This window comes from Mixophyes fleayi, chromosome 6 (assembly GCF_038048845.1).
Source record: "Mixophyes fleayi isolate aMixFle1 chromosome 6, aMixFle1.hap1, whole genome shotgun sequence".
NCBI lineage: Eukaryota > Metazoa > Chordata > Amphibia > Anura > Limnodynastidae > Mixophyes > Mixophyes fleayi.
Genome location: NC_134407.1, coordinates 214,562,141 through 214,589,848, shown reverse-complemented (window position 1 = coordinate 214,589,848; position 27,708 = coordinate 214,562,141). Strand labels below are relative to the sequence as shown.

At 41.0% G+C, this 27,708-nt stretch overlaps 3 protein-coding genes across 7 annotated transcripts in view; 2 read left to right on the top strand and 1 right to left on the bottom strand.

Moving 5' to 3' along the window:
* The window catches only part of LOC142159778 (uncharacterized), a 627,000-nt gene that overhangs the window by 243,324 nt on the left and 355,968 nt on the right, over positions 1-27,708 (top strand). The window lies entirely within an intron of this gene.
* LOC142159899 (uncharacterized) overlaps positions 1-27,708 on the top strand; it is a 335,145-nt gene that overhangs the window by 225,519 nt on the left and 81,918 nt on the right. The gene's annotated exons all lie outside the window — the stretch shown is intronic.
* Positions 1-27,708, bottom strand: part of LOC142160624 (uncharacterized) — a 102,080-nt gene that overhangs the window by 58,627 nt on the left and 15,745 nt on the right. Inside the window, 2 exon segments of the mRNA XM_075215486.1 lie at positions 22,814-25,106; positions 26,408-26,486. Coding sequence (XP_075071587.1) covers positions 22,814-25,106; positions 26,408-26,486 — 2,372 coding nt within the window.

Genomic DNA, 27,708 nt, shown 5'->3' with positions numbered 1-27,708 from the left:
GCGGGTGCCGGAGAGAGCATCTCTCCTGGCACACAATGACGAAAAATAAAAGTAAAATAAATTAAATACAAAATATAAATAAAAAGAATGCAGGGGGCCACTCTGCACCATTGGGCACTTCGAAAGTGTCAATTAAATAATGCTTCTGCCTTACAGTAGCCACACACGTATACCCCACCATGAGCTACAATAGTTATTCCACCTTATTAATAGTTTCCCGCACCTTTCATTGCGTTGTATATTGCAAGTTTCGCCTTGAAAGAGATTGCCATTTTAAATTTCCTCTGCAAAGTTGCCGAATATTGATGACTTGCAGAATCAGCTATTTAATACATTTACCCGCAGGAGTCTAATACAGACTAATGTCTCTTGACTCCACCACTGGGCAGATTGTATTTCTCATTAGTTTGTACAGACAGAGGAGGGTGTAGAACAAGAGACTGTTGTAGTGACTGAACAAGGAGACATATAGGAGATTTCTTTATTTAGTGTGTATTGCTCACCTGTGCTGATATCTGTAGGGATTTCCTCCTCCTTACACTGCTGATCACCCCTCACATACGTCTCTTCCTCTATATCTTCTACTTTACCATCAGTCAGCTCTTCACCCTAAATAACCCACAAAACAATAAAATAACAGGTTAATAATGTCAGATGTGTCAGTAACATGAAAGTTCATTTTGAAACGACTTTGTTTATAGTGAATAAGGCATTCCTATGGTGGCGCACATAGATAGAAAGATATCTATCTTTATCTATATATAAAACGTTGGAAGGCTATACCATATCCATTATGTTTTAACTGATAGATATTAGATATAAGCTTTCAGTTACTATAGCTGCACCTAACTATATATATGATGAAAAATATGGGGAGGGGATGAGAGAGATTTTTTTTGAAAAGAGAAACTTACTGGATTTAGGATTGAAATTACATGTTGCCCAAAGACCTCAGTGAGGATAGACAGTTTCATTTTCGGGCTCACATCAGTCATCATGGAATTATAAATTGTTTTTACTCTTTGGACTCCCTAACAGACGTAACTAATGGTATGACTCTATCCCCTTTTGACCTTACGAGAGCTGGTGTGACTACCATAACCTTTGTGACTACCCTTAGTGCTATGGCCAGACCAAAGGGTAGAAGCTGTAATCTGGTAATGGGATTTCTCAACCGTAACCCTCAGAAGGCAGTGATGTCCTTCACAGGTTGGGGAATGGAGATAGCATCTTTTAGGTCCATGGAGGAGAAAAATTTGTCTCTCTCCATGGTGTTTATGACCAATCGAACAGGATACATCCTCAATTTGTCCACCCGAATGTGCAAGTTTCGGAATTTTAGGTTCAGGATCGAGCGGAAAGTCAAGTCCAGTTTCTGTATGAGAAATGAATAACCCAAGCCTTCCTGCTTTTTCAAGACTGGGACAATCACCCCTAATGATGATAGGGACACTGTCTCTCGGGAGAGTTGTGGAGAATTACCACTGGGTGGAGGCCCTAAAAGATCCAAGATGTAAACACTTTTTATGTTGTCTTCAACCCACGAGGCAGAAGATGACCTGATCCCGAAAGAGAAAGAGGGACACCCAACATGCATCTTCCTGGGTGGGGAAGGATCCCGTTAAGCGGACAGTTTTTCAGCAGACATGGAACTAGGACACCTGTCTGGCGAAGCCTGCTTACCGCATTGGGGAAGCCCCACATGGAGCAAAGGACTGAACTCTTGCGGAAGTTACTCTTGTTTTACCTTACAAACCAAAGGAGAGTAATCTCTGGCCTTTTGGCTGAGAGAAAAAGAGCTCTTTCCTCCTGTGACCAAAGAGGTTATCTTGTCCGATTAATGACCACAAAGGACAAGTCCCCTCAAAAGGTAATGCTTTGAACTCCATATCTGAATCCCAAGACCTAAACCAGAGACTATGTCTGGCTGCTACCGCGAAGGCAGATGTTCCAGAGAGACTTTAGAGAGTATTTAGGAAATACAATCATGGATGGCGGTTTGACACTTCCTTTACATGATCTGCTAGTGGCAGCAAATCTGATCTGGACATCCCTAGTTGTATGCCCAGATCTGCTCAGCCCACTTTTCTACCACTTTGATTACCTAAGCATCTGCAAGGAAGGGTCTGAGTAACGTAACTGCTGCAACAAAGATGGATTTCAAAATCCCTTCACATTTCCTGTCCACGTTATCCTTTAAAGGAAGTAGTATTTGGAGCAGGAATAGTGGTGGATATTTCAAGATGTTCATTGGGGGCATCCATTCTAGGTGGACTCTCCCAATTTACCGAACCGGTTTCCAAGAAGAGATAAGTGAATCTGCACAGAACCTGAAACCTCCTATGACTTCTGCCAAGCCTCACCCAAAAGTTTGTTAAACTACAGGGAGGTAGGGAAACAAACAGTCTATTTCTTTTGCATTTTAAATAAGAAAACTTTCAGAAGCTCCGCATTGAGGTTTTGTCGGACCACTAACACCATGTCCTCATTCCCTCGTCTGCTAGAGAAAATATCCCTCCATCCTGTCAGGTCCTCATATTCCCAGAATCTCGCCTTCCTCCTTAGAGGAGAGATCAGATCTGGAAACTGCTAGGAAATGGATCTGGGCATGTCCCTGACGCTTTCGAAACTTGATGGCTGATGAAGTCTCCAACAACCTCTCCAGTGAATAAGACACACGTGCCAAACTCTGCACAGACTTTTCAAGGTTTCTGAACCAGGGAGGCTCCAGGACTGATACCCACTAAGGCAAAGCTCCCTGAGAAGGAGGGTTCACTGCTGGAGATCCTAAGGGAAAATTTGGAAAGATGTGCTCACTTACCTGCACAAGACACGCCACGTCTCCTCAGTTCCACGATATATATTGAGCCAGCACCTTAGCCCTGGCTACGTCAACCCCTGACATATGCGAACCATGGTACACAGTCTCACAAGAAGCACATTGGGCATCTGATTCAGAATGTCCATGTGGAAATTCTGAATGGCACTTGAAACATGTGAAGTACATAACCAATTTGCCAAGAGCAGACTTGGATCTGGAAGTTATATCTTTTCTGACATGATCAAAAGAGAGCAGAGAGAGACAACAGTAGAAACACAATCTAGAAGAGTGTGAACTAGAAGAGAAAGCTACATCTGTATATGTATGTACACAACAGCTGATTCATGGTGGATCCTCCACAGTGTGTCTAGACAGGAGGAGGAGAGAGGAGAGAGCACAGTGACAGGACAGAGTGGCAATATGTATCAGAAAGTAGCACACACACACACAGCTCACATTGTATCTAACAAAAGCTTACCTAATATATCAAATACTCCAATGTCAAACAATTCCCAAGTTCAGAGTTGGTAGCTAGGTGTAGGCAGATGAGATAGATATCTTGCACCGTAGAATTGATAAGCAGACGGATCTCTGACGGGCTTTCCTCAGCAATAGCCCACCAAAGAACGAGGTGTATCACTGAGTAAAAGAACCTTCCCCTATTGGCCCAGTCAAGACATGGTGCTGTCCATACGACAGTTCGCCCTTTCATGGCTGCTCCAGGTGTGGGGCTTACCTGGTGGTGGACTCCAACTGACCTCTCAACCCAGCCACCGGATGTCCTGCTCTTCCTTTCCAATTCAGGACCTGAAAGCCAGGGTGGACCACAGCCAGCCTGACATTTGAAGAGACAGGGGCTGTCTTGTAGACGCCACCGCTCCTGGAGTGCAGTCTCTGTAGCCAGCGCTATGCTTTTTGCCACATTCGCTATCCTCTCTGATGACCAGATGAACCCCCAGGGGAGCCATGAGAATGAGAGGTGGGAACGGCAGAGAAACACTGAACTAGCAGTTATGCCGCTTCTCAAACAGTGAGCTCATAGACAACACTTTAGTCTCTGCCGAAGCAGCCTGCTTAGGAAAAAATAAAGTAAATTAAAAAACATGGTTAAGCAGTGTCCTAAAAATAGGATGAATGAGAAAATACATTATTTAGTGTTACCCGGACATTCTACTATATACTATATACGCTGTACCGTATCACCCACTCCATTACAGACACTTGCTGCTCCTCCCTCATCTACGTCACAGACCTCTCCTGTGTGTAGGAATCAACCAATTCACACAATGTATTTCTGTACAGAAAGTCTGCCAAGCTGTCAATCAAACTCTTCCTCCTTAGATTGAGAAGCACCTTCCCCCTAACATGTTATCCTGCTGCAGAGGAGTGAGAGCGAGCAGGGTGGACATATTTAGTTTATGTATCCAGTTATTACACGTACATTCAGCTGAGTAATACACAGCCTGTCATGTTTATTAATGTCACATACTGCTTTTACATGCTCATTATCTTCCTCTATAACTTCAACTTTAATTTCAGTCACATATACACTTTATATAACCCTCAAATAATAAACATATTTAATAATATCTAATTTAATAAACTGAGATTAAATAAGAGAATATCAGTGTATAAGATCCACACAGCTTATATACAGATAATATACACTATATGGACAAAAGTATTTGACCACACCTGTTAAATATTGAATTGAGGTGTTTCAAATCACACCCATTGCCAGAGGTGTATAAAATCAAGCACCTAGCCATGCAGTCTCCATTATGCAAACATTTGTGATACAAAATGGGTCGTTCTGAAGAGCTGAGTGACATCAAGTGTGGTAGTGTGATAGGATGCCACCTTTACAATAAGACGGTTCACGAAATTTAATCCCTGCTGGATATTCCACGGGCAACTGTAAGTGATATTATTAGAAAGCGGAAGACCACGTAAAAATCACAGAGTGGGGTCAATGATTGCTAAGGCGTAAAAGTCTCCAACGCTCTGCTGATTCTATAGCTGAAGAGTTCCAACTGTGAAGTTTTGTGGAGGGTTTGGCCTAGGCCCCTTATCTCCAGTGAAGGGCTATCTTAATGCTTCAGCATACCAAGACATGTTGGACAATGCTATGCTTCCAACTTTGTGGCAACAGTTTGGAGAAAGCCCTTTTCTATTCCAACATGACTGTGCCCCAGGGCACCAGGGCACAAAGCAAGGACTACAAAGACATGGTTTGAATAGTTCGGTGTAGAAGAACTTGACTGACCTGCACAGAGCCCTGACCTCAACCCCATTGAACACCTTTGGGATGAACTGGAATGGAGATTGCGAGCCAGGTCTTCTTGTCCAACATCAGTGCCTGACCTCATAAATGCTCTACAGAATGAATGGGCACAAATTCCCACAGAAACACTCCAACATCTTGTGGAAAGCCTTCCAGGTATTGTGGAAGCTGTTATCACTGCAAAAGGGGGACCAACTCCATATTAAAGTATATGTATTTGAATACAATGTCATTACAGTCCCTGTTGAACTACACTTTTGTCCATATAGTGTAGTTCAGTGTCATTTTGCATTTGGCGAGACCCTCAATAATTTTACCTGATACCCAATTACCTGATTCTCCTGTGAGATACTGTGATTTTCCTCTATACAGTGCGGAGAATAAAGAAAATGGGGACATCTCTCTGGGGTATTTCTGTTACTGGATCCATCTGTAGGAAACACACAGTGACTGAATACATTGTGTATATCTGATTATCAGATACTGTGTATCTAGGTGACCCTCATAACTGCTCTCTCTTTTACAGTAAATGACAGTATCAATGATACACTACACAAACGGGCGTTCGTCTAACTGATTCAGGCCCTGTGTGTATATGATTATTCTGATGGGTCTTACAAAGGAGAATGTAACTCTTTTCTGTCGTTAGTGTTTATTACTCACCTGTGCTGATATCTGTAGGGGTTTCCTCCTCCTTACACTGCTGATCACCCCTCACATACGTCTCTTCTTCTCCGATTGTATCTTCTACTTTCATATCCATCAGGTCACAACCCTAAATTAGCCACAAAACAATAAAAATAACAAGAATCAATAATGTCTGATTTACTTTTTATTTGAGAGTAAGCAGAAGATTATTAGTGTCTAAGATCCACAAAGCTATTCTACAAATCAGATAGGGAAAAGTCACTTTGATATTTTAGTATTTGATGAGACCCTCAATTCCATCTACCTGACACTGTAGGATATTGTGAGTTTCCACTGTATGATCCTGTGAATATAGAGGATGCGGACATCTCTCTGGGGTATCTCTGTTACTGGATCCATCTGTAGGAAACGCACAGTGACTGAATACATTGTTTATATGTGATTGTCAGATGATGTGTATATAGGTGGTCATCATAACTGCTTTCTCCTTTACAATAAATATGTCTCCTCTTACCCAGTGATGTGAGGGGCCGGTGATTCTCCATCATCACGTCCTTGTACAGACCCTTGTGTCCTTCTAAATACTCCCACTCCTCCATGGAGAAATAGACAGTGACATCCTCACACCTTATAGGAACCTGACACACACAATGATGCAGTCATCACCCAGACACATCCCCTGGTGTTACTGTACAATGTCCCATTCCCAGCAGTCACCTCTCCAGTCAGCAGCTGAATGATCTTGTTGGTGAGTTCTAGAATCTTCTGGTCATTGTTTCTCTCATGTATCAGTGAGTGAGGTGGAGGCTCCGTGATGGGGCTCTGGGTCCTGCTCAATACTCCTGACACACAGTGATGGCTACTGGGTGTCACACACTGATCAGATTTCTTCTTCACTACGGTGTAATCCTGTGTGTTAAAGAGAGAACAATTCAGCATAAAGAGTAGACCCCCTTCACTGGTTCACAGACCCTCGAATTATGGCCAATAAGTTCATGTACTTCTGTAGCTTTGGAATCCATCACAATCTCTATTATATTAAATTGCACATAATGAGGTCCTTTACCATTCTGTACAATCTCACAAATACAAAGTTACATTACTAGACTCTTCTCATCACAAAAACTCGATAATTCATTTTACCTTCCAGGTCCCCCAGTTCTCCTCTCACCACTAATCATCACAAGTCCTCACTGTATTCCACTGTTACTCATACTTGCCAACTCTCCCGGAATGTCCGGGAGACTCCCGCATTTTGCGAGAGTCTCACGGACTCCTGGGAGAGTGTGGCAATATCCCGGATCTGCCCACTTCACTAGGAAGTGCCCACTTCCTAGTGAAGTGGGCAGAATTAGCTCCCAAACGCCACGATTCCTGGTGAATCGCGGCGTTTGGCCCCGCCCCCCACTGTCAAATGACACGTTTGCATCATTACGTCACGGGGGGCGGACCCACCCCCATCACGCCCACCTCTCCCGGAAACCAATTTTTTCAAGTTGGTAAGTATGCTATTACTGGGCCCTGGTCTACTTACTTCCTCTGCTGCTCACAGATGTAGTGATGTCACCGTGACATTACCCAGAATCCCTCACTTCTCCAGTTAGGTTCATGTTTTATTAATAGAGATAATAGTGATATAATTGTGACATTCCCACAATCCCTCACCTCTCCAGTCAGCAGGTAGATGATCTCCAGGGTGATGTTTAAAATACTCTCAGTCATGTGACTCCTGTCCATGTCCATCCTCCTTGTGACAGTCAGGTGATCTAGACTCTGCCTTGTAGATATATTAGAAGTAAAGAAAAAAGTAGGTAAGGACATTGTTACAGAAATAGAAGTAATAGGCTCACTTATATGAAGCTATATGCAGTTATATCAGTCATTATATGGATGCATTATGTGGTCTTATTGTTAGGCATGGGTATGTGCTGAATGTTCTGTATAATGTATATGATGGACTGATATGAACATGATTTATTTTCTTATCATACCACACATATTACAGCAATACAGCAGGACATTGACATGGAAGGAATATATAATATACTATAACATTTAATACCCTGCAAGAGTACAAATAATGTAGATGTCTGGAGACCACCATTCATCACTAATATCCCTAAAGAGACTTACATAGAGGACACATCACATAGTGACCCTTCCCCAGGTCACCAGAGTCTGCTCCACCTGTATAATGATAACACAGCACCGGAGTCTGCTCCACCTGTATAATAATAACACGGCACCCGATTCTGCTCCACCTGTATAATAATAACACGGCACCCGAGTCCGCTCCACCTGTATAATAATAATAACACGGCAGTAGAGTCCGCTCCACCTGTATAATAACACGGCACCAGAGTCAGCTCCACCTGTATAATAATAACACGGCACCAGAGTCCGCTCCACCTGTATAATAATAACACGGCACCAGAGTCTGCTCCACCTGTATAATAATAACACGGCACCAGAGTCCGCTCCACCTGTATAATAATAACACGGCACCAGAGTCTGCCCCACCTGTATAATAATAACACGGCACCAGAGTCTGCTCCACCTGTATAATAATAACACGGCACCAGAGTCTGCTCCACCTGTATAATAATAACACGGCACCAGCGTCTGCTCCACTTGTATAATAATAATACGGCACCAGAGTCTGCTCCCCCTGTATAATAATAACACGGCACCAGAGTCTGCTCCACCTGTATAATAATAACACGGCACCAGCGTCTGCCCCACCAGTATAATAATAACACGGCACCAGAGTCTGCTCCACCTGTATAATAATAACACGGCACCAGAGTCTGCTCCCCTTGTATAATAATAACACGGCACTAGTCTGCTCCCCCTGTATAATAATAACACGGCACCAGAGTCTGCTCCACCTGTATAATAATAACACGGCACCAGAGTCTGCTCCACCTGTATAATAATAACACGGCACCAGAGTCTGCTCCACCTGTATAATAATAACACGGCACCAGAGTCCGCTCCACCTGTATAATAACAACACGGCACCAGAGTCCGCTCCACCTGTATAATAATAACACGGCACCAGAGTCTGCCCCACCTGTATAATAATAACACGGCACCAGAGTCTGCTCCACCTGTACTGTAATAATAAATATCATTACCTGCTGCCAGACACATAAATGCGAGGTCTCCGCTTTATCTCACTCACTTCTCACCCGGAAGTACCTCCGGTCTGTACCTTGTCCCTGTCGTGTTATGAGCTCCAAAGGCTTCGACATAATGGCCGCCGCTGTGTGTAACCGGAGACAGAGAGGCCTCACCGTCTGAGGAAGTCAGCTGTTCAAAGGGGGCGTGTCTATCCTAACCAGCGGGCGTGGTTTCACGGAGTGGTTTGTTTTATTCTTAAAATATATTTTCTAATATATAATATAATATATAGCCTCACAGATGTGGTGCAGGGAGTACTGACATCATATTATACTGCACAGCTTTATACTGACATTACCAGCATATTTCTACAGCCCAAATACCTTATACTAATAATATATATTACCTATACTGTTATATCCCACATTACTGTAATACTTATACAGCCCAGATACCTTATACTAATAATATATATTACCTATACTGTTATATCCCACATTACTGTAATACTTATACAGCCCAGATACCTTATACTAATAATATATATTACCTATTCTGTTATACCCCACATTACTGTAATACTTATACAGCCCAAATACCTTATACTAATAATATATATTATCTATACTGTTATATCCCACATTACTGTAATACTTATACAGCCCAGATACCTTTTACTAATAATATATATTACCTATACTGTTATATCCCACATTACTGTAATACTTATACAGCCCAGATACCTTATACTAATAATATATATTACCTATACTGTTATATCCTACATTACTGTAATACTTATACAGCCCAGATACCTTATACTAATAATATATATTACCTATTCTGTTATACCCCACATTACTGTAATACTTATACAGCCCAAATACCTTATACTAATAATATATATATTATCTATACTGTTATATCCCACATTACTGTAATACTTATACAGCCCAGATACCTTATACTAATAATATATATTACCTATACTGTTATATACCACATTACTGTAATACTTATACAGCCCAGATACCTTATACTAATAATATATATTACCTATACTGTTATATCCCTCATTACTGTAATACTTATACAGCCCATATACCTTATACTAATAATATATATTACCTATACTGTTATATCCCTTATTATTGTAATACTTATACAGCCCATCCATATACCTTATACTAATAATATATATTACCTATACTGTTATATCCCACATTACTGTAATACTTATACAGCCCATATACCTTATACTAATAATATATATTACCTGTACTGTTATATCCTACATTACTATAATACTTATACAGCCCAGATACCTTATACTAATAATATATATTACCTATACTGTTATATCCCACATTACTGTAATACTTATACAGCTAAGATACCTTATACTAATAATATATATTACCTATACTGTTATATCCCACATTACTGTAATACTTATACAGCCCACATACCTTATACTAATAATATATATTACCTATACTGTTATATCCCACATTACTGTAATAGTTATACAGCTAAGATACCTTATACTAATAATATATATTACCTATACTGTTCTATCCTGGATTACCGCCATGCTTATACAGCCCAGATACCTTATACTAATAATATATATTACCTATACTGTTATATTCCACATTACTGTAATACTTATACAGCTAAGATACCTTATACTAATAATATTTATTACCTATACTGTTCTATCCTGGATTACCGCCATGCTTATACAGCCCAGATACCTTATACTAATAATATATAATATCTATACTGTTATATCCTGGATTACCGCCATGCTTATACAGCCCACATACCTTATACTAATAATATATATTACCTATACTGTTATATCCCACATTACTGTAATACTTATACAGCTAAGATACCTTATACTAATAATATTTATTACCTATACTGTTCTATCCTGGATTACCGCCATGCTTATACAGCCCAGATACCTTATACTAATAATATATATTACCTATACTGTTATATTCCACATTACTGTAATACTTATACAGCCCAGATACCTTATACTAATAATATATAATATCTATACGGTTCTATCCTGGATTACCGCCATGCTTATACAGCCCAGATACCTTATACTAATAATATATATTACCTATACTGTTATATCCCACATTACTGTAATACTTATACAGCCCAGATACCTTATACTAATAATATATAATATCTATACAGTTATATCCTGGATTACCGCCATGCTTATACAGCCAGGCTACTCCTCTGTAACACAGTGGAGACTTCCGCTCTCTTAGGGGTGAGTGTGTTCTCCATCCCGCAGTACAGAGGTGACAAGTGGTGCCCGCAGCCATCCATGGACAGGCCCCTCTGGGAATATGGGGCACAGATTTCTCCAGCTCAGCTCCAGAGGACGATCTTCTCGCTCAGTGCAGGGAGGATGCGGCAGCTCCTGTAAAGGGGATTCACACCTGGAGACCCTTCTACACCGCTACCCTCTTACTTTAGAGGCTCCTGCTCCATGGTTTCCCTCCCTGGTCGCTGTCCCTTTGCTGGCAGTGCTGCTTGGGCTGTCCTGATATACACACAGGTGCTACCAGGCATGCCATGTGTGTTACGGCTCCTTGTGGAGCAAGTCTATATACGTACTAAGTGGCTTTTATTTTATTTCCAAGGATTATTTGAAGACTAAAGAGAAGAGTAAGAAGGTGATGCATGTGGACTAATAAAAAGATAATGGCTCTGGAATAAAAATAATACCAACGTCCTATGGCTGAAGAGAAGAAGGTCGCCACAAATTTAGACATGGAATAAATATGTCGCTGAGGATATGGGTGGATAGTTATTAAAATATTATTGTCACGATACAGAGGCACCTACAAGCTATTTGCCCACAGGGATTGATGTAGTATTTACCCGTTGTTATTCAGCAATCCTCCCACACCAAGTCAGTGTTTACTGGGCTATCTTCCAGACGATCACCCAGCCCAATATCTATAAATAACATAAAAATAAAAAAATGACATTATACTGATTGATATAAAGTAGAGATGCCCACTGACCCCCCGTGAAGTGGTTTTGGTTTTGGATTTGGATTAGCTTCGTGTTTTGGTTTTGCCAAAACCGCCCTCGTGTGTTTTGATTTTGGTTTTAGGTTTAAAAATCACATAATTTTGCTCTTTTTTTTGTTCCTACATTATTGTTAACCTCAATAACACTAATTTCAAGTCATTTGCAGTCAATTTTGACCACCTCACAGATCACAATATTATTTTCTTACAATTTCAGAAAAATACTGCAGCGACCTGGCTGTATGGGAAGCGACAGAGCAATGACACGAACACACGGCAGTTCCTAGCACATCTAGGACACATTGGTACACAGCAGTGGCAGAAAAGAAAAATGGTGCAAAATGGAAATGTCCTTGGGATTATGCCACCCACCGTTATGTTGGATCTTAAAAAGGAATCCAAAAATCCTAGATCCGACGACGTAACAATGATGTTTTGCCTTGTTTTCGGCTCGGCTCGGTACTCAGATCCCCTAAGTTCGGGTGTGTTCGGTTGTCGAGGAACCAAGCCTGAGCATCTCTAATATAAAGCCAGTCTCGATGCAACCTGATGTCTTTAGGCTTTGCTATTACTGCCAGCAAGGCAGCCATCTGGTTCAAATGTCACCATGTTTTTGGTGGGCACACATCAACTCCAGGACATCAGGGGTCGAGTACCCGCTGTTAACAGGTGTATTTGGGGTTTCAGCCTACTCAGAATAGGGTTGTGCCACACTGCTATGTGCATATCTTTACTATACTTCAGTTGTACTTACACACCTCTTATCTGCCTCTCCAGGAATAGGGGCCGCAAGTGCAACTTACTTGTTTTACTGTACATGCAAGAAACGTATACACATCTAGTGGACTCCAATAGTTTGGAAGTCACTATAGGGAGAACTAAGTAAGCTGTAACATAAACAGATGACTGGCAATGATGAAGATTAGAATATTCGGAGGCCACTAATAACAGATTACAAGGAAATAGCAACATTCACAGACGTTTTCCTCTAGAACAATTCAGGAGGGATGAGTGTCAGAGGGGTCGGGATCTCCATTAATAATACTATAGGCATGTAACATCTGGTAGTTCCTTGCTGATTGGCTTATTTTCATGGACTGTAATTGGTTTGATTTTTCGATATTCCGGAGCACTAACATTTTAAGTAAATCTACAACAATTGCTCAATCAAATTTGCAAGTCACTGAAATTCAGACTAGTTCACCCATCTCTGTTTCTCTGCACAAACTGAACCCTGCATTTTGTATTCCTCTCACCATTTTTACACAAATAGAGGCGTCCCATTCATAATTTGTATTTTTCTGAAAATCTACCACTCAGGTGCTGTTCTTGGGAGTCTGCATTGTTTCCTAAACCATAAGGTACCTGTTCCCACAATGGCTTAATTTTTGGGAGCAATTTCTATAGATGTTGCTGCTTAAACTTTTCTAATGGTTTCTATATTTCTCTGACTGGCTCCTGAGTTCTATTTTGCCACCCCTGGTTGGACACATACTTACAGACAGTGCACAACAGTGCTATTGCCACATCTCCAACCTCTGCATATAGGGTAAAAAATACGTTGTATAGTGCGTTGATATGATCACTGTGGATGTCTGTGTACTAGAGTAGGATGAGGTTGTTAGGGTGTCTATGTATTAGAGCAGGATTGGAGATGGGGTGTCTGTGTATTAGAGCAGGGAGGGGAACATGTGGTGTCTGTGTGATGGAACAGGGCGGGAAGCTTCATGTCCCGCTCCATTAGTACCTGGCCCCGCCGCTGACCCACAAATGGCTTAGTAGAGATGGATATAAAATAAGTGCTTCCAGGGCAGAAGCCAAAATGGAATATCAACATTTAGCCTAACTAAAGTGACATGTAGGACTTTACAATTAATGAAAGCAATTAAACTAGCAAATACAGATATCAGAGTGCTGAAGTAAAGGGGTTCTTTAAAGTATAGCAAATTCCATATCGCTCTCTCTGTCCCCATTATAAGCACATCCCTTCGCAACCAGCCAGCCCCTGATGACCGCCCGGGGCAGTATCACGGCTTCTTATTAGTCAAAGTGCAGGAAACATCCCAGATTGTTGGTTGCGCTACAACATAGCGACCCGGGTGGCTGAGTAATAATGAGGGGAGAGGCGGATAATATTGTATCCTGTAGGACTCAGTCATCTTTGAAAACTGGGTCCCTTACCTGGAATATAGGGCAAAATACGCATTTTAGTGTGTTGATATGATCACTGTCTGGCTTTTAGGTCATAGGGGTTGTATGTTCCAGATGTGTGAATGGCTGCACAGACTACTTTACGTACGCTGGCTTTATGCGTATTGTGATTTTATGCAAGATACGCTACTCACACTGGCATCCTACTCTGCATGAGGCACTGGCTCCGCCATGTCACTGTAAGAGCCCTTAATGACAAAGGTCTCTAGTGTTAAAAAATAAGCTGCAAGTATTTAGTTTCTTCAGGGGACAATAAATTCTCGCCCTTGGGTGGGACATACGTATCATTTATCCTAGTCTAATTATTATAGGGAAGTATATTATACATTAGGTGAAAACTGGCTTGAAATGAAGATCTATAGTATTTTTTTTTTTTGCTGTTAAGTTAGAACAAGAAAATGAGCTAGCCAGGGCAAATAAAAATCAAATATATAACCTAGAAAACATATACACTGATATATTGCAACTACAGAGAGAATATTATTTGACCAGAGTACACAAAAAAAAGGGTTGGCTGCTCGTCAAATATTTAAACAAAGTTGTAGAGATGAAACATTTTTTGCTCTCCTGACCAAAGATTTCTCAATGCCTATAGAGACATACTACACGGCCAAAAGTATGTGGACACTCTTCCTAAATAGTGCATTTGGCCATTTTAACCACACCCATTGCTAATAGGTGCATAAAATTAAGCATACAGCCATGTAATCTCCATAGTCAAACATTAGCTGTAGAATGGGTCGTACTGAAGAGCTGAGTGACTTCAACGAGGCAGTGTCATAGGATGTCAGTTCATCTAATTTCTGCCCTGATAGAGGTGCCTTGGTCAACTGTAAGTGCTGTTATTTTGAAGTTGCTACATCTACAAACAACAACAGTTCAGCCACAAAGCAATTAGGCCAAACAATCTCAAGGGACCCCTGAGTGCTGAATCTCGTAGCGCAAAAACTCATCTTTCCTCAGCTGCAACACTCACTACTTAGGTCCAAAGGGTCTCTGAAAGCAGTGTCATAACAAGAACCGTTTGTCAGGAACTTCATGGACTAGGTTTCCATAGCCAAGCAGCCGCACACAAGCCTTAAATCATCATCTGCAAACATTAATTGCCCAGAGCACCACACCACACCTCCACCGGCTTTCCTTCATCCCATCGTGCATCCTGTTGCCATCTCTTCCTCAGGTAAATGTCGCACATGCACCCAGTCGTCCACATGATGTAAAAAAAAAAAATGTGATTCATCAGACCAGGCCACCTTCTTACATTGCTCCATAGTCCTGTTCTGGCGCTCACATTACCATTGTAGGTGTTTCCTTTGGTGGACAGGGGTCAACATGGGCACTCTGACTGGTCTGCAGCTATACAACAAGCTGCAAAGCATTCTCTGTTCTGACACCTTTCTATCATTGTGCTGCAGTAACTCTTCTGTGGGATTGAATTAGACCAGCTCCCCATGCGTATCAATGAGACTCCGGCACCCATGACCCTATCGCCGGTTCGCCAGTTGTTCTTCCTTGGACCACAATTGGTAGGTACTGTGAAGAAGCGATCATTGCTGAACGCTTCACACGTGATGATGTAATCTCATTAAATGCAGACTGCACGTGTCGATTGGCACGTGCACAGTAGCCAATTATATGAAGCCCGCTGCATTTTCAGAGGCTGACTGCAGCTGCACAGTATTAAAAGTAGCGCTTGCCTGGGTGTAAGGTATCCCAGCTTTATAGGGGGCCAGCAGAGCTGTGCACATCTCCCCCTCTTCAGAAACCTTGTTTCAGTGTAAGGAATAGGAGCTGCTTAATTAACATGTCTTAAGACCAAGGCATCCTGTATCAAACTCATCCCACCTTTGGGGGTGAACTGTGAAAAAGGAGGATTTTTATACTTACAATAAATCCTTTTCTCTGACTCCATGAACACTGCTACCATGGGTTGCATGAGGGGAGCTAGGAGTTGGCACTCAAACAGTTAATTATTTGTTTACCCTACAGACTCCTCCCCTCTGCAACCCCTGCATCCTCAGTGTATTTATAAAGCCACAAGGAAGGGTAAGACAACCGAGAAAAGAGCAGAAGGGAGGGAACGCACTGCCAGATGGACTCAGAGAAAAGGATTTATCGCAAGTATAAAAATCCTTCTATCTGGGGGACATTACTACCATGGGGACTGTCTAAAGCAGCCCCCTATGGGAGGGAATGCTTTGATAGCCCATCACTCAAAACAATGCAGGCAAAACTGTCGTCCGAGAACGCAAAAATGATAAACTTAGTAAAGATATGAAGAGAGGATCACGTGGCCTCTCCGCAAAGCTGATCCGCTGAAACTCCATTTCGTGCAGTCCAAGAAGCACCTACTGAGCGGGTGGAATGGGTGGCAATATGGCTAGGCACAGGCCGATCTGACATGACATAGGCTTACCTAATGGTGGATGTGATCCACCTGGTGATGGTCTGCTTAGTAGCCAGCCGTCCACTCTTATAAGCCTGCAACAGCAAAAAGAGAGCATCTGTCTTGCAAATGTCTGAAATTCATTTGACATATATGTAAAGGGCACAAACAATATCCAAGGATTCCTCGGACTGTAAGGCCAAAGATCCATCCCGCACCAGGAAAGCCAGGACTATGATCTCCTGTATCAGGTGAAACCTGAAACCACCTTGGGTTGAAAAAAGGAACCATCCACACAACAACCCTATCATGGCGGCAAGAAAGGACTCCAAGTTCTGACACTATGTGAAGATGCTATGGCCAAAGGAAAAACCACCTTCCACGTGAGGAATCTGAACTTGACCGTGCTCAATGGTTTGAAGGGTGAGCTCTGAAGCATAGTTCAGATCCAAGGAGATAGTGGAAGGATGCTGGATATGCAAGACCCCCTGAAGAAAGGTCCTCACTTCCAGCAACAATTTTTTTCCGGAGATAGACAGAGAGGGCAGTAACATGGACTCTCAGAGAGCTGAGTCTAAGACCCACGGACCAACCACCTTGGAGAAAGGCCAAGAGCCTAGAAATTCACAAAACCAAATGCAGTCAAAGGCCGGCTTCCTAGCTCGCAACTTGCACCTTCAGGCAACTAGGTCCCGTGAAGGCGCAAGTGTAACATCACGGTACCCAAATCTAGGAGGCCTGTGTCCGTTGTGACAATGGTCCAGACCATGTGGAACTTGCTTGTTAATTATTATTATTATTATTATTATTGTTTATTTGTTAGGCGCCACAAGGTATCCGCAGCGCCGTACATGGTAGAAACAGTAGACTATACAGGGTAAAACAATACAGAACAATAAACACAAAGTACCAGAACTTCAGAAACTCCAGGCAGGCAAATACTGTAAAGACGGAGCGGAAGAACAGGTCTGGAGACAGGAGGGGAGAGGGGCCCTGCTCATACGAGCTTACATCCTAAGGGAGGGTAGACAAAATCAGGCACAAGAGGGAGCCAGTGAAGCAAAGGGGAGAGAAAAGGGAGCCAGTGAGAAACAGAAGAGGTGAGAGGTTAAGTGGATGGTTGGTAGGCCTTAAGGAACAGGTGAGTTTTAAGTGCCCGCTTGAAGGAGCACAGATTGGGTGATGCACCTAAACCGGTAAATAGGTTAATGCACCTAAACCGGCTCTACAAGTGCTAGGGGTTAAATGTAAGATAATAGCAACTCAAAATACAGATACAAGTTATGCACAGTGCATCAATTTGCGCCAAGACGCTTCTTTACAATGCACAAATCACTTACTTTCAACTCTAAATCAGTCCCTATTCGCCACCTACTTCACATTTTATACCATCAGATTTACATGATGTTGTGTCCCTCACGCTATCCAAAGATAGAGAACTTTGCAAGAAGTTTTGTACAACCAATTGTATAAAGCATTTAACATATACACGGATACCGAGTTACTTTACTCACAAGTAAATGAGATCAGAAATAGCAGCTGAATCAACTTACATGTAAATTTTTATTCAATGTATAAATATTTGACAGAGAAAAACTTTGACATTAGGCTATATCTCTATAATAACAAACATGTTTTCTACCTGTGGATTTTTTCATGTGTACATAGTTTGCGTTTGCTCACAGAACATTTCTCAATAGGAGCATAAATATGGTTCTGTCCTATGTCGAATGTATGATGTAAAAAAAACAAAAAAAAACAAAACAGGTAAAACATTTCCCACATTCTGCACACGTATATATGAAGAGTTTATCACCGGCATGAATTATGATGCATAAGTAAATTACAAATGTGTTTATTCATATTCTCTTTATTATTGGTCAGGATTTACATGCAGATAAAAACTTCTATACAACAGCTTAACACAGGTATATAAGTAACTGTTAGTGATTCACAAGGCTGTTTTGCTGACTTACAAGTAAACTTGAATAAATGGAGGACTGTTTTTTGGTTAAGTTCACGGTGGCCTAGTGGTTAGCACTTCTGCCTCACATCACTTGGGTCATGAGTTTGATTCCAGACCATGGCCTTAACTGTGTGGAATTTGTATGTTCTCCCCGTGTTTGCGTGGGTTTCCTCTGGGTGCTCCGGTTTCCTCCCACACTCCAAAAACATATTGGTAGGTTAATTGGCTGCTTTCAAATTAACCCTAGTCTCTCTATTTCTGTCTGTCTGTGTGTGTATGTTATTGGATTTAGACTGTAAGCTCCAATGGGGCAGGGACTGATGTGAGTGAGTTCTCTGTACAGTGCTGCAGAATTAGTGGCGCTATATAAATAGCTGCTGCTGATGATCCATGGACAAAATGCGAAGTACAACCAAAGCATAGAGTTTTGACAGTGAAGGGATGCGGTTGAGTTGTCTGTGTGACAGGTTGGTCCAATGTAACTAAATGAAGCAGTAGTAAGTTATTACATTTTACACTTAATCCTTAAATAGGGGACATTGGATATCACTGGAGTATAGAGTGCGGTAACTGGAGCCTGAGCACTTTTAAATTTGAAGGCAAAATTTAAGCTCCTGCTAAAATAAACCATTGGTCAGCTGGACATTTCAGATTTTTTCTAACAAAGCTCAGAGGACAGAACCAGGACTACAGAACAAAAAGGGAGAGGAGAGAACAACAAATACCTGGAACCTTAACAAGGAGATCAAGACATGAACAAAGAGCATAAAGTGTGGGCGTCCAGTGTCCACAATTGAACTTAGAATTCAAAATGCAAAAATGAAATGTGCAGCAAGACTGTCAACACCAGGATAATATCCAAAGTGTTTCCGGGATGATGTATGGTGGCTGCACGTGCATCACTCTCTGAAAGGCTGTACTTCAAGTAAAAACATCAGTTTTCAAGAAAACTATATAAGGCAGGCACCTGGACCTTCAAGGAACTAAGGGGTATATTTACTAAACTGCGGGTTTGAAAAAGTGGAGATGTTTCCTATAGCAACCAGATTCTAGATGTCATTTTGTAGAAGGTACTAAATAAAAGAGAATTAGAATCTGATTTGTTGCTATGGGCAACATCTCCACTTTTTCAAACCCGCAGTTTAGTAAATCTAGGCCTAAGTCTCAAACCACCCTCCAGCAAGAAGAGAAGTAAACAGGCCAAAGCAAAAAGAATAATATAGGAAACCCCTTCTGTTCGCACCAGGAGATATACATCTTCCACACCAGGAGATAATTCCTGGACAAAACCGGCTTGTTAGCCTTGAGCAGGATCTGAACCACTCAGTCAGGAAAACCCTAGGCTTTAAGAGCCACAACATGACAGCCAGCCAAGAAACTCTGAAGCAGAAAAAACCTGACCTAGCAGATCTGATCATAGAGGCAGATGCCACAATAGACCATCAGCCATGCTGAGTATATTCAAGAGAATAACTGCATCCAAGTATTTCACCCCTAGAGTCCATTATGCCATGATGGCTCATCATAAGATCCTGCAGGTTTCTCATAGCCAGGACACTTTGTTCCTACCTCATGATTGAGGAATATCACTGCAATATCATACGGCCCTTCCTCACCAGACAGCGTGTGCTCTGATAAGGGCATTGAAAATCTGAAACATCTGAATACCCTGGAGCTACACTGAATAGTGACAGACTCCCAGACTGGCATCCATAAACAGAAGTGTTCATATCCCAAGAAGAAAAAACACCCACTAGCAAGGAAGTCACACTTCAGCCACCAGATGAGCAAACCCTTAGAGACAGTCAAATGACTTGCTCAGCTAATAATGGTTAAATTTGTTCCATAAGCTCGACCTGAAACTCCCTCAAATGCAACCATGCAAAGTGCATTGCATTAAACGAGACGACCATCTGTGCATAGGACAAAAGTGGACACCAATCTTTGATCTAACATTCTTCACAAACCCCTTTAAGGAGAGGATTTGTTCATCTGTCAAGAACACCCTCTGCTAGTTCGAAATTCGAAGGGCTGGTCTGTCTCCTGAACATGATCCTTCCACAAAGTAGAGGAATGCCTCGCCTTGATCTGCAAATCTTTTTGGTAGGCATGACAGGCACCACCGGATCACTAAAGGTCAGACATCTCTTCCTTGTCCCTGATAAAACCCTTGGCACAGAAGACAAGCCAATACACATAGTCCACTCTAAAAATAGTAGAACCGCACAGCAAATCTGGGGAGACACTGGTGTTCTTTCCACCAAGATATGCAAGTACACATCCCTGATGTCCAATGACACCATAGACTCACCTTGCACCTTGTTGAAGATTACAGTACGCAATGACTCCATCCGGAACTTGTCCATCCACAATTGGATATCCAGGGATAACAGTCCTAGAATGGGAAAAGATTAGATGAAAAAGTTTAAATTCTCTAGCTTATTTGGGACTGGAACCATTACTCCTGTTTCTCTCAACCTGGCATCTGTGGTGGGAACAAACCAGGAATAAAAGCAGAGGGCCTCCACCACTGTATATCCCACGTGATTAATCTGTTCATCATGTTGACTGTCAGCAGGTTTGGCATTTGCTGCCATGTAAATGACTTAGGGGTAGCCTCTACTTTTCTATCCCATAAGGTAGCAAATGTAGGTGGTCTTAGCGAAGCAAGCTATGGGTGCATATACCTAAATCAGAGCTTCCGATCCATCGGTATCTTGTAACGGGAAGAATAAAGGGGATTGAAACCCGAGGAAGATCTGAAATTACAATCAGACTAAACCAAGCCTCACGTCTTCCAACTGTTTGGAAGAAAGGGAAGGAAAATATGTTTCCATGATCACTGATCAGCACATAGACAGGAATCCTTAATTCCACGCTGTCCTAAATATCTAGGGCCTGAGTCATTAAGGGACGTTTTTTGTGCGTATCGTATGCAATTCCCTTGTGCGCATGCCCAGAACGAGGACACTCGGCCGTCAACGAAAGCAAATCCGCTGCGTATGCCAACGATTTCTGGGAATGAACGGGGTGAGGAATGGGTGTGTGCCCGTACTCGATGCACAATGTGGTCGTGCCAAACTGAAGCGAATGCAGCCACATCAAAATGAAGCTCTGTGTTTGTGAAAGTTTCTTGTTTTACTACCATATCTCTTGCACCAGCTAAGGATCTAGTCCAAGTCCTGGGTCAGTAGCGTATGCATGCTATAACATGTGTCTGCAATCAGGTGCAACTGTAAAAATTTATTTTATGTACAGTATACATTAAGGACAGCCTAATAAATGTTTTTCAACAGAATTATTTTTTTTATATACATTTTCCATCTCTAATCATAACTGACTATTATTGACAGGTAACATTAATTGATTAATATTTTTTTTTCTCTGCGTTCTTTTGAGATTTCATATTCCCTGCATCCTGTAGTGTTTGGTCTAGTAGAGCAGAGTCAATCTACACCCATAGTAAACCCCAAACATATCTTGAGATCCGCACCTTGCTGACCCCGAGAGTATGCAGAACCGATTTACGAACGGTTGCGAACAACTGCACGATGCGCTCAGTATGTGTGCCTTAATGACTCAGGCCCCTAGTGTCTGCCTGATGGCTTACTCTAAGTCCTTTATACCCAGTTTCCTTTTAAAATGCTTGTCAGGACACAAGAAAACTCCTGGGTATAAGACTTCAGACACTTCACTTTCCTCTTGGGAGAACTCCTTAGAGTCTTAAACTTCCCAAGACTGAAGAGAAGCAGGAGCTTGGTACTTCCATGAATTAATTACAGAGGCAGATTCCATAATTCTCTATAGGAGATTGATAACTGAACAACTTTCACCAACCTTACCAGGCCGGCCTAACAATGGAACCCCACCCCCCATCCTGCTGACAAATACGGCTGCTGAATCTCTGCCTCACAAGCTGCTCCTAAGCATCAGCACCTAACTGGCCACTCAACAATCATTTAAAGCATTTCTCACATTTAGAACAAAGTTATAGTTTTTCTCCAGTGTGACTTCTCTGATGCATAAGAAAGTGCTTTACTAGAAGACCATTTCCTGCATTTTGATGCAGAACAAAGTTTGCCATTTTCCCAATTCAGAACACATAGGTATACTCGTGTGAATTTTTTGATGTAAAACAAAGTTTAATTTCTGGTTAAACTTTTCCCACACTCAAAGCAAATGTGTGGCCTCTCATTTGTGACTTCTCTGATGTTTAAGTAAGGATGCTTTATTTGTAAAACCTTTTCCACATTCAGAGCAAGAATATGGTTTCACTCGTGTGTGAAGTTTCTGATGCATATAAAGGTTATGTTTCTGGTTAAAAGCTTTCCCACACTCGGAGCAGGTATATGGTTTCTCCCCTGTGTGAAGTCTTTGATGCATATAAAGGTTTTGTTTCTGGCTAAAAGCTTTACCACATTCAGAGCAAAAATAAGGTTTCTCTCCTGTGTGAATTCTCTGATGTACAACAAGATCTGATTTAGATGAAAAACATTTACCACACTCAGAGCAAGAATAAGGTTTCTCTCCTGTATGAATTCTCTGATGTACAACAAGATATGATTTAGATGAAAACCATTTACCACACTCAGAGCAAGAATATGATCCTTCTCCTGTGTGAATTCTCTTATGTGTAATAAGCTGTGATTTACCAATAAAACATTTCCCACATTCAGAGCAAGAATATGGTTTTTCATCTGTGTGAATTCTTTGATGTGCATTGCATTGTGATTTACTATTAAACGATTTCCCACATTCAGAGCAAGAATATGGTTTTTCTCCTGTGTGAATTCTCTGATGTGTATTGCAATGTGATTTACAATTAAATGATTTCCCACATTCAGAGCAAGAATATGGTTTTTCTCCTGTATGAATTCTCTGATGGGTATTACAATGTGCTTTACTGGTAAAAGCTTTCCCACACTCAGAGCAAGAATATGGCTTCTCTCCTGTATGAATTCTCTGGTGTTGCACAAGAACTGACTTAGTAGAAAAACATTTACCACACTCAGAGCAAGAGTACGGCTTACTTGCTGTGTGATATCGCTGATGACCAAGAAGAATCCCATTAGTTGTAAAGCATTTGCCACATACAGAACAAGAGTATGGTCTTTCTCCTGTGTGACTTCTCTGGTGTTCAATAAGCTTTGATTTACAGATAAAACATTTCCCACATTCAGGACAAGAATGTGGTTTTTCTCCTGTGTGAATTTTTTTATGTTTATTGCAATCTGATTTACTAATAAATGATTTCCCGCATTCAGAGCAAGAATATGGTTTCTCACCTGTGTGAATTTTCTGATGTTGAACAAGGTGTGATTCCTGATTAAAACATTTCCCACAATCAGAGCAAGAATATGGTTTTAATCCTGTATGAATTCTCTGATGCACGACAAGATCCGATTTAAAGGAAAAACATTTAACACACTCTGAGCAAGAGTACGGCTTACTTGCGGTGTGATATCTCTGATGGGTAAGAAGCTTCCCATTCGTTGTAAAGCATTTTCCACATACAGAACAAGAATATGGTCTTTCTCCTGTGTGACTTCTGAGATGTGTAATAAGATTCGATTTACTGATAAAACATTTCCCACATTCAGAGCAAGAATATGGTTTTTCTCCTGTGTGAATTTTTTGATGTTTATTGCAACCTGATTTACTATTAAATGATTTCCCACATTCAGAACAAGAATATGGTTTTTCTCCTGTGTGGATTTTCTGATGTTTATTGCAGTCTGATTTACTGTTAAATGATTTCCCACATTCAGAGCAAGAATATGGTTTTTCTCCTGTGTGAATTCGTTGATGTGTATTACAATGTGATTTACAATTAAATGATTTCCCACATTCAGAGCAAGAATATGGTTTTTCTCCTGTGTGAATTCTCTTATGTGTATTACAATGTGCTTTACTGGTAAATGATTTTCCACATTCAGAACAAGAATATGGTTTTTCTCCTGTGTGACTTCTCTGATGTGTAATAAGCTTTAATTTACTGTTAAAACATGTGCCACATTCAGAGCAAGAATAAGGTTTCTCTCCTGTGTGAAGTCTCTGATGCATATAAAGGTTTTGTTTTTGGTTAAAACTTTTCCCACACTCAGAGCAAGAATAAGGCTTCTCACCTGTGTGAATTTTCTGATGTCTAAAAAGGTATGATTCCTGATTAAAACATTTCCCACATTCAGGGCAAGAATATGGTTTCTCGCCTGTGTGAATCCTCTGATGTATAAGAAAGTTTGTTTCCGTTGTAAAACACTTCCCACATTCAGAACAAGACCAAGATTTGTCGTCAGTGTGATCATTCACATTTTTGCTCTGGTAACTAACATAGCTGACGATATTATTAAATAATTCTCCACTGAAAGAAGAGTCTGATTCCACCTCAATAAGAGTAGATGGATATTGTGTATGATCTGTGGGTGTATAAAGGTCAGTGTGTGAGAGATTTCCTTCTTCACATGATACAGACTCCTCTTTAATATAAGTAGATACATATTGTGCATGATCTGTACGTGTATAAATGTTATTCAGGTTTCCTCCCTCACATGAGACTGATTCTTCCTTAATAAGAACAGTTGGATCTTTATGTAGTTCTGTTGGAAAAAAATAATGGTGGTTAGCTTTATTAAATATTAATTTACCCTCTCTATTAATTCTGTGAACCAAGAGTATAAATCTCACTGTCTATTCCGTATGTATTATAAATCAGGGATTGTAGTTTACCGCTTTAACCAAAAAAAACCCTGATCCCACCACAGAATGGTCAGTCCATATCCAATGGTCCAGAATTAAATTAATTGGTTTCTTGACCATTTTAATTTTTGTTATTTTTTGTGTGTGATGACACCTGTAAGTTAGTAGTTAGAAACCACCATTACTTTATTTTTATTTACCTTCATATGAGGATGGTGGCCATATTTGTATAATGACGTATGACATTTTTTGCTGTTGCTGATGTTTGGGGAAAATGCAATATCTCAGCTCAGAAAAGTCATAGAAAGCTGGGATGAAAACCATTATTTTCAGCACATTTCATAACTATTTCCCTACCTCTTCTTCCTTATGACTAAAATTTAAGCTGAAAGTTAATTGTCAGATTTTAAAAAAAGTAAATGTTTGGATTTTATTTCAGTGGGAAGGAATAAAATTTCAGAGCTGCAATTTTTTTAGGGAATGTACTCAGAAATTTGACAGATTTTGAGTCATCCATCTTTTTTTACTTTTTTTTTTTATTAGAGCACTTTAAACCAGGGATGGACCACTTCATATGGATTGACCCAGCATTCAGGGACCTTCCAAATTCTACACAATTACTCATTAGCAGGTCCTCCATCACCACCACCCCCTCTCCTCTACCACTCTTACACAGAAGCCATTATAGGAGCAACAAACCCACTTAGAGTTTCATCATCACTACTACTCTTGATAGTATCAATAGGAATCCTAAGGGCTTCAAACAATAGGAAAGGGTCACCCATAGGCTCTGATGCCTTTGTAATTAGCGGTGATGAAAGACTAAAGCATATGTGATGCTCCTATAAACGGTGTAAGTGTAGGGTAGCAGTGGGGATTGGAACTATGAGGAGAGAGTGTGGGACCCCAACCGGTAATATTAGCTAACCGACAAAGCTTTTTAAGTTAAATGCCCCCACACATTTCTGATTTTCCTTACAATCCATTATCATCTATTTTTCAACATCCTTTATCATTACTACTTTACATATGATCTACCTCCCCTTTATTCTTGTATTTGTCCACCACAACTGTCTCCCCAAAAAGATTTTCTAGGATGTTTTTACCAACCATGGTGCTTGGTATATATATATATATTGTTACAAGCAGTGAAGGCACCTCCAGTACACACAGACAGAGCTGTGGTGAAATCTTCTCTTACCCAGTGATGTGAGGGGCCGGTAATTCTCCATCATCATGTCTGTGTGCAGACCCTTATGTCCTTCTAAATACTCCCACTCCTGCATGGAGAGATGGAAAGTGACATCCTCACACCTTATAGGGACCTGACACACACAATGATATAGTCATCACCCAGACACATCCCCTGGTGGGGATGGGTATGAAATGTCAATAGTCAGTGTGGCTGGATCACTTCTAAATAACAGTGCACTAATTTATATAACTGCAAATGTATTGATTCTTTTATACTGTGCTATATTTCTGTATTAGAAATGTACTGATTTCTGATACAAAAGGCACATGTTGGAGAAAATTTGTTTTGTAATTTCTGAGACAGTATGTCATGATTTGGTTTTGTAACTGTTCTAGAGAAAATCCCAATTAGGGTAATTAGACCTTTTACCATTTGTGAGTGGCCAACACTTGAATACACAGCAAGGGGTAGTTGCCTGTATTCTGTCTTGTTAAAAACATAGACAAACTACATGAATAATGTAATCAGCAAAGTGATTTGGGAAATCACAGATTGATATCAATTTTGTTAAAGTATAAAATTGTGTCAATTCCAAGGTTAATGAAGATACTGCATCCTGATGCTAATTATCGAATATAATATCTATGACGTTGCGGTGGTAGCTGGCATCAGGGGGTTAGGTTACCCCCTGCCAACATGGGTATCAGAATCTGTATCAAAAGAACTCTGTTTTACCATGTAATGTATCATTCCATCAGAACTTATGAATGAATACCAGTACCACTAACAGGTACGTAAAATTCCTTGTCAGGACTCTTGAGCAATAAACCACCATTGCTTGAAGATTCTTCCTGAGACCATTACCTGCTGTATCCTATGACCAACAGATAAAAGCTTACACTCTAATCTGTTCCCCCGGCTGTCGTGTGTTGAACCCAGTGAATCTGCCCACTACCCAGCAGTCCTGATCCATAGCAAGCGGTCAGGAGGTACCGGTCAGTACAGAGGCACTGCAGCAGCTATACCAACTACCCCAGAAATAAGCAATTCTAGGTCCCGCAAAGGAGTCTAGTGGTGGCAGCTGAAATCTCCTACAACTATTTCGCAGTTGGCATTCACAGTAGGCGGGTGTCTGGTGGCAAGGTAACACCAGTAGGAGAAGTCATTAACCATCGGTTACTGATGGTAAGAAAGAAACCCAGATAAACTGTGCAGGAAGAACATCCCCTCCTTTCCTCTTCCCCTACAGACTGTCACAGTCACAATCATATTTTTTTTTTATCTGAAAAGGATTCGAAATACCTTGC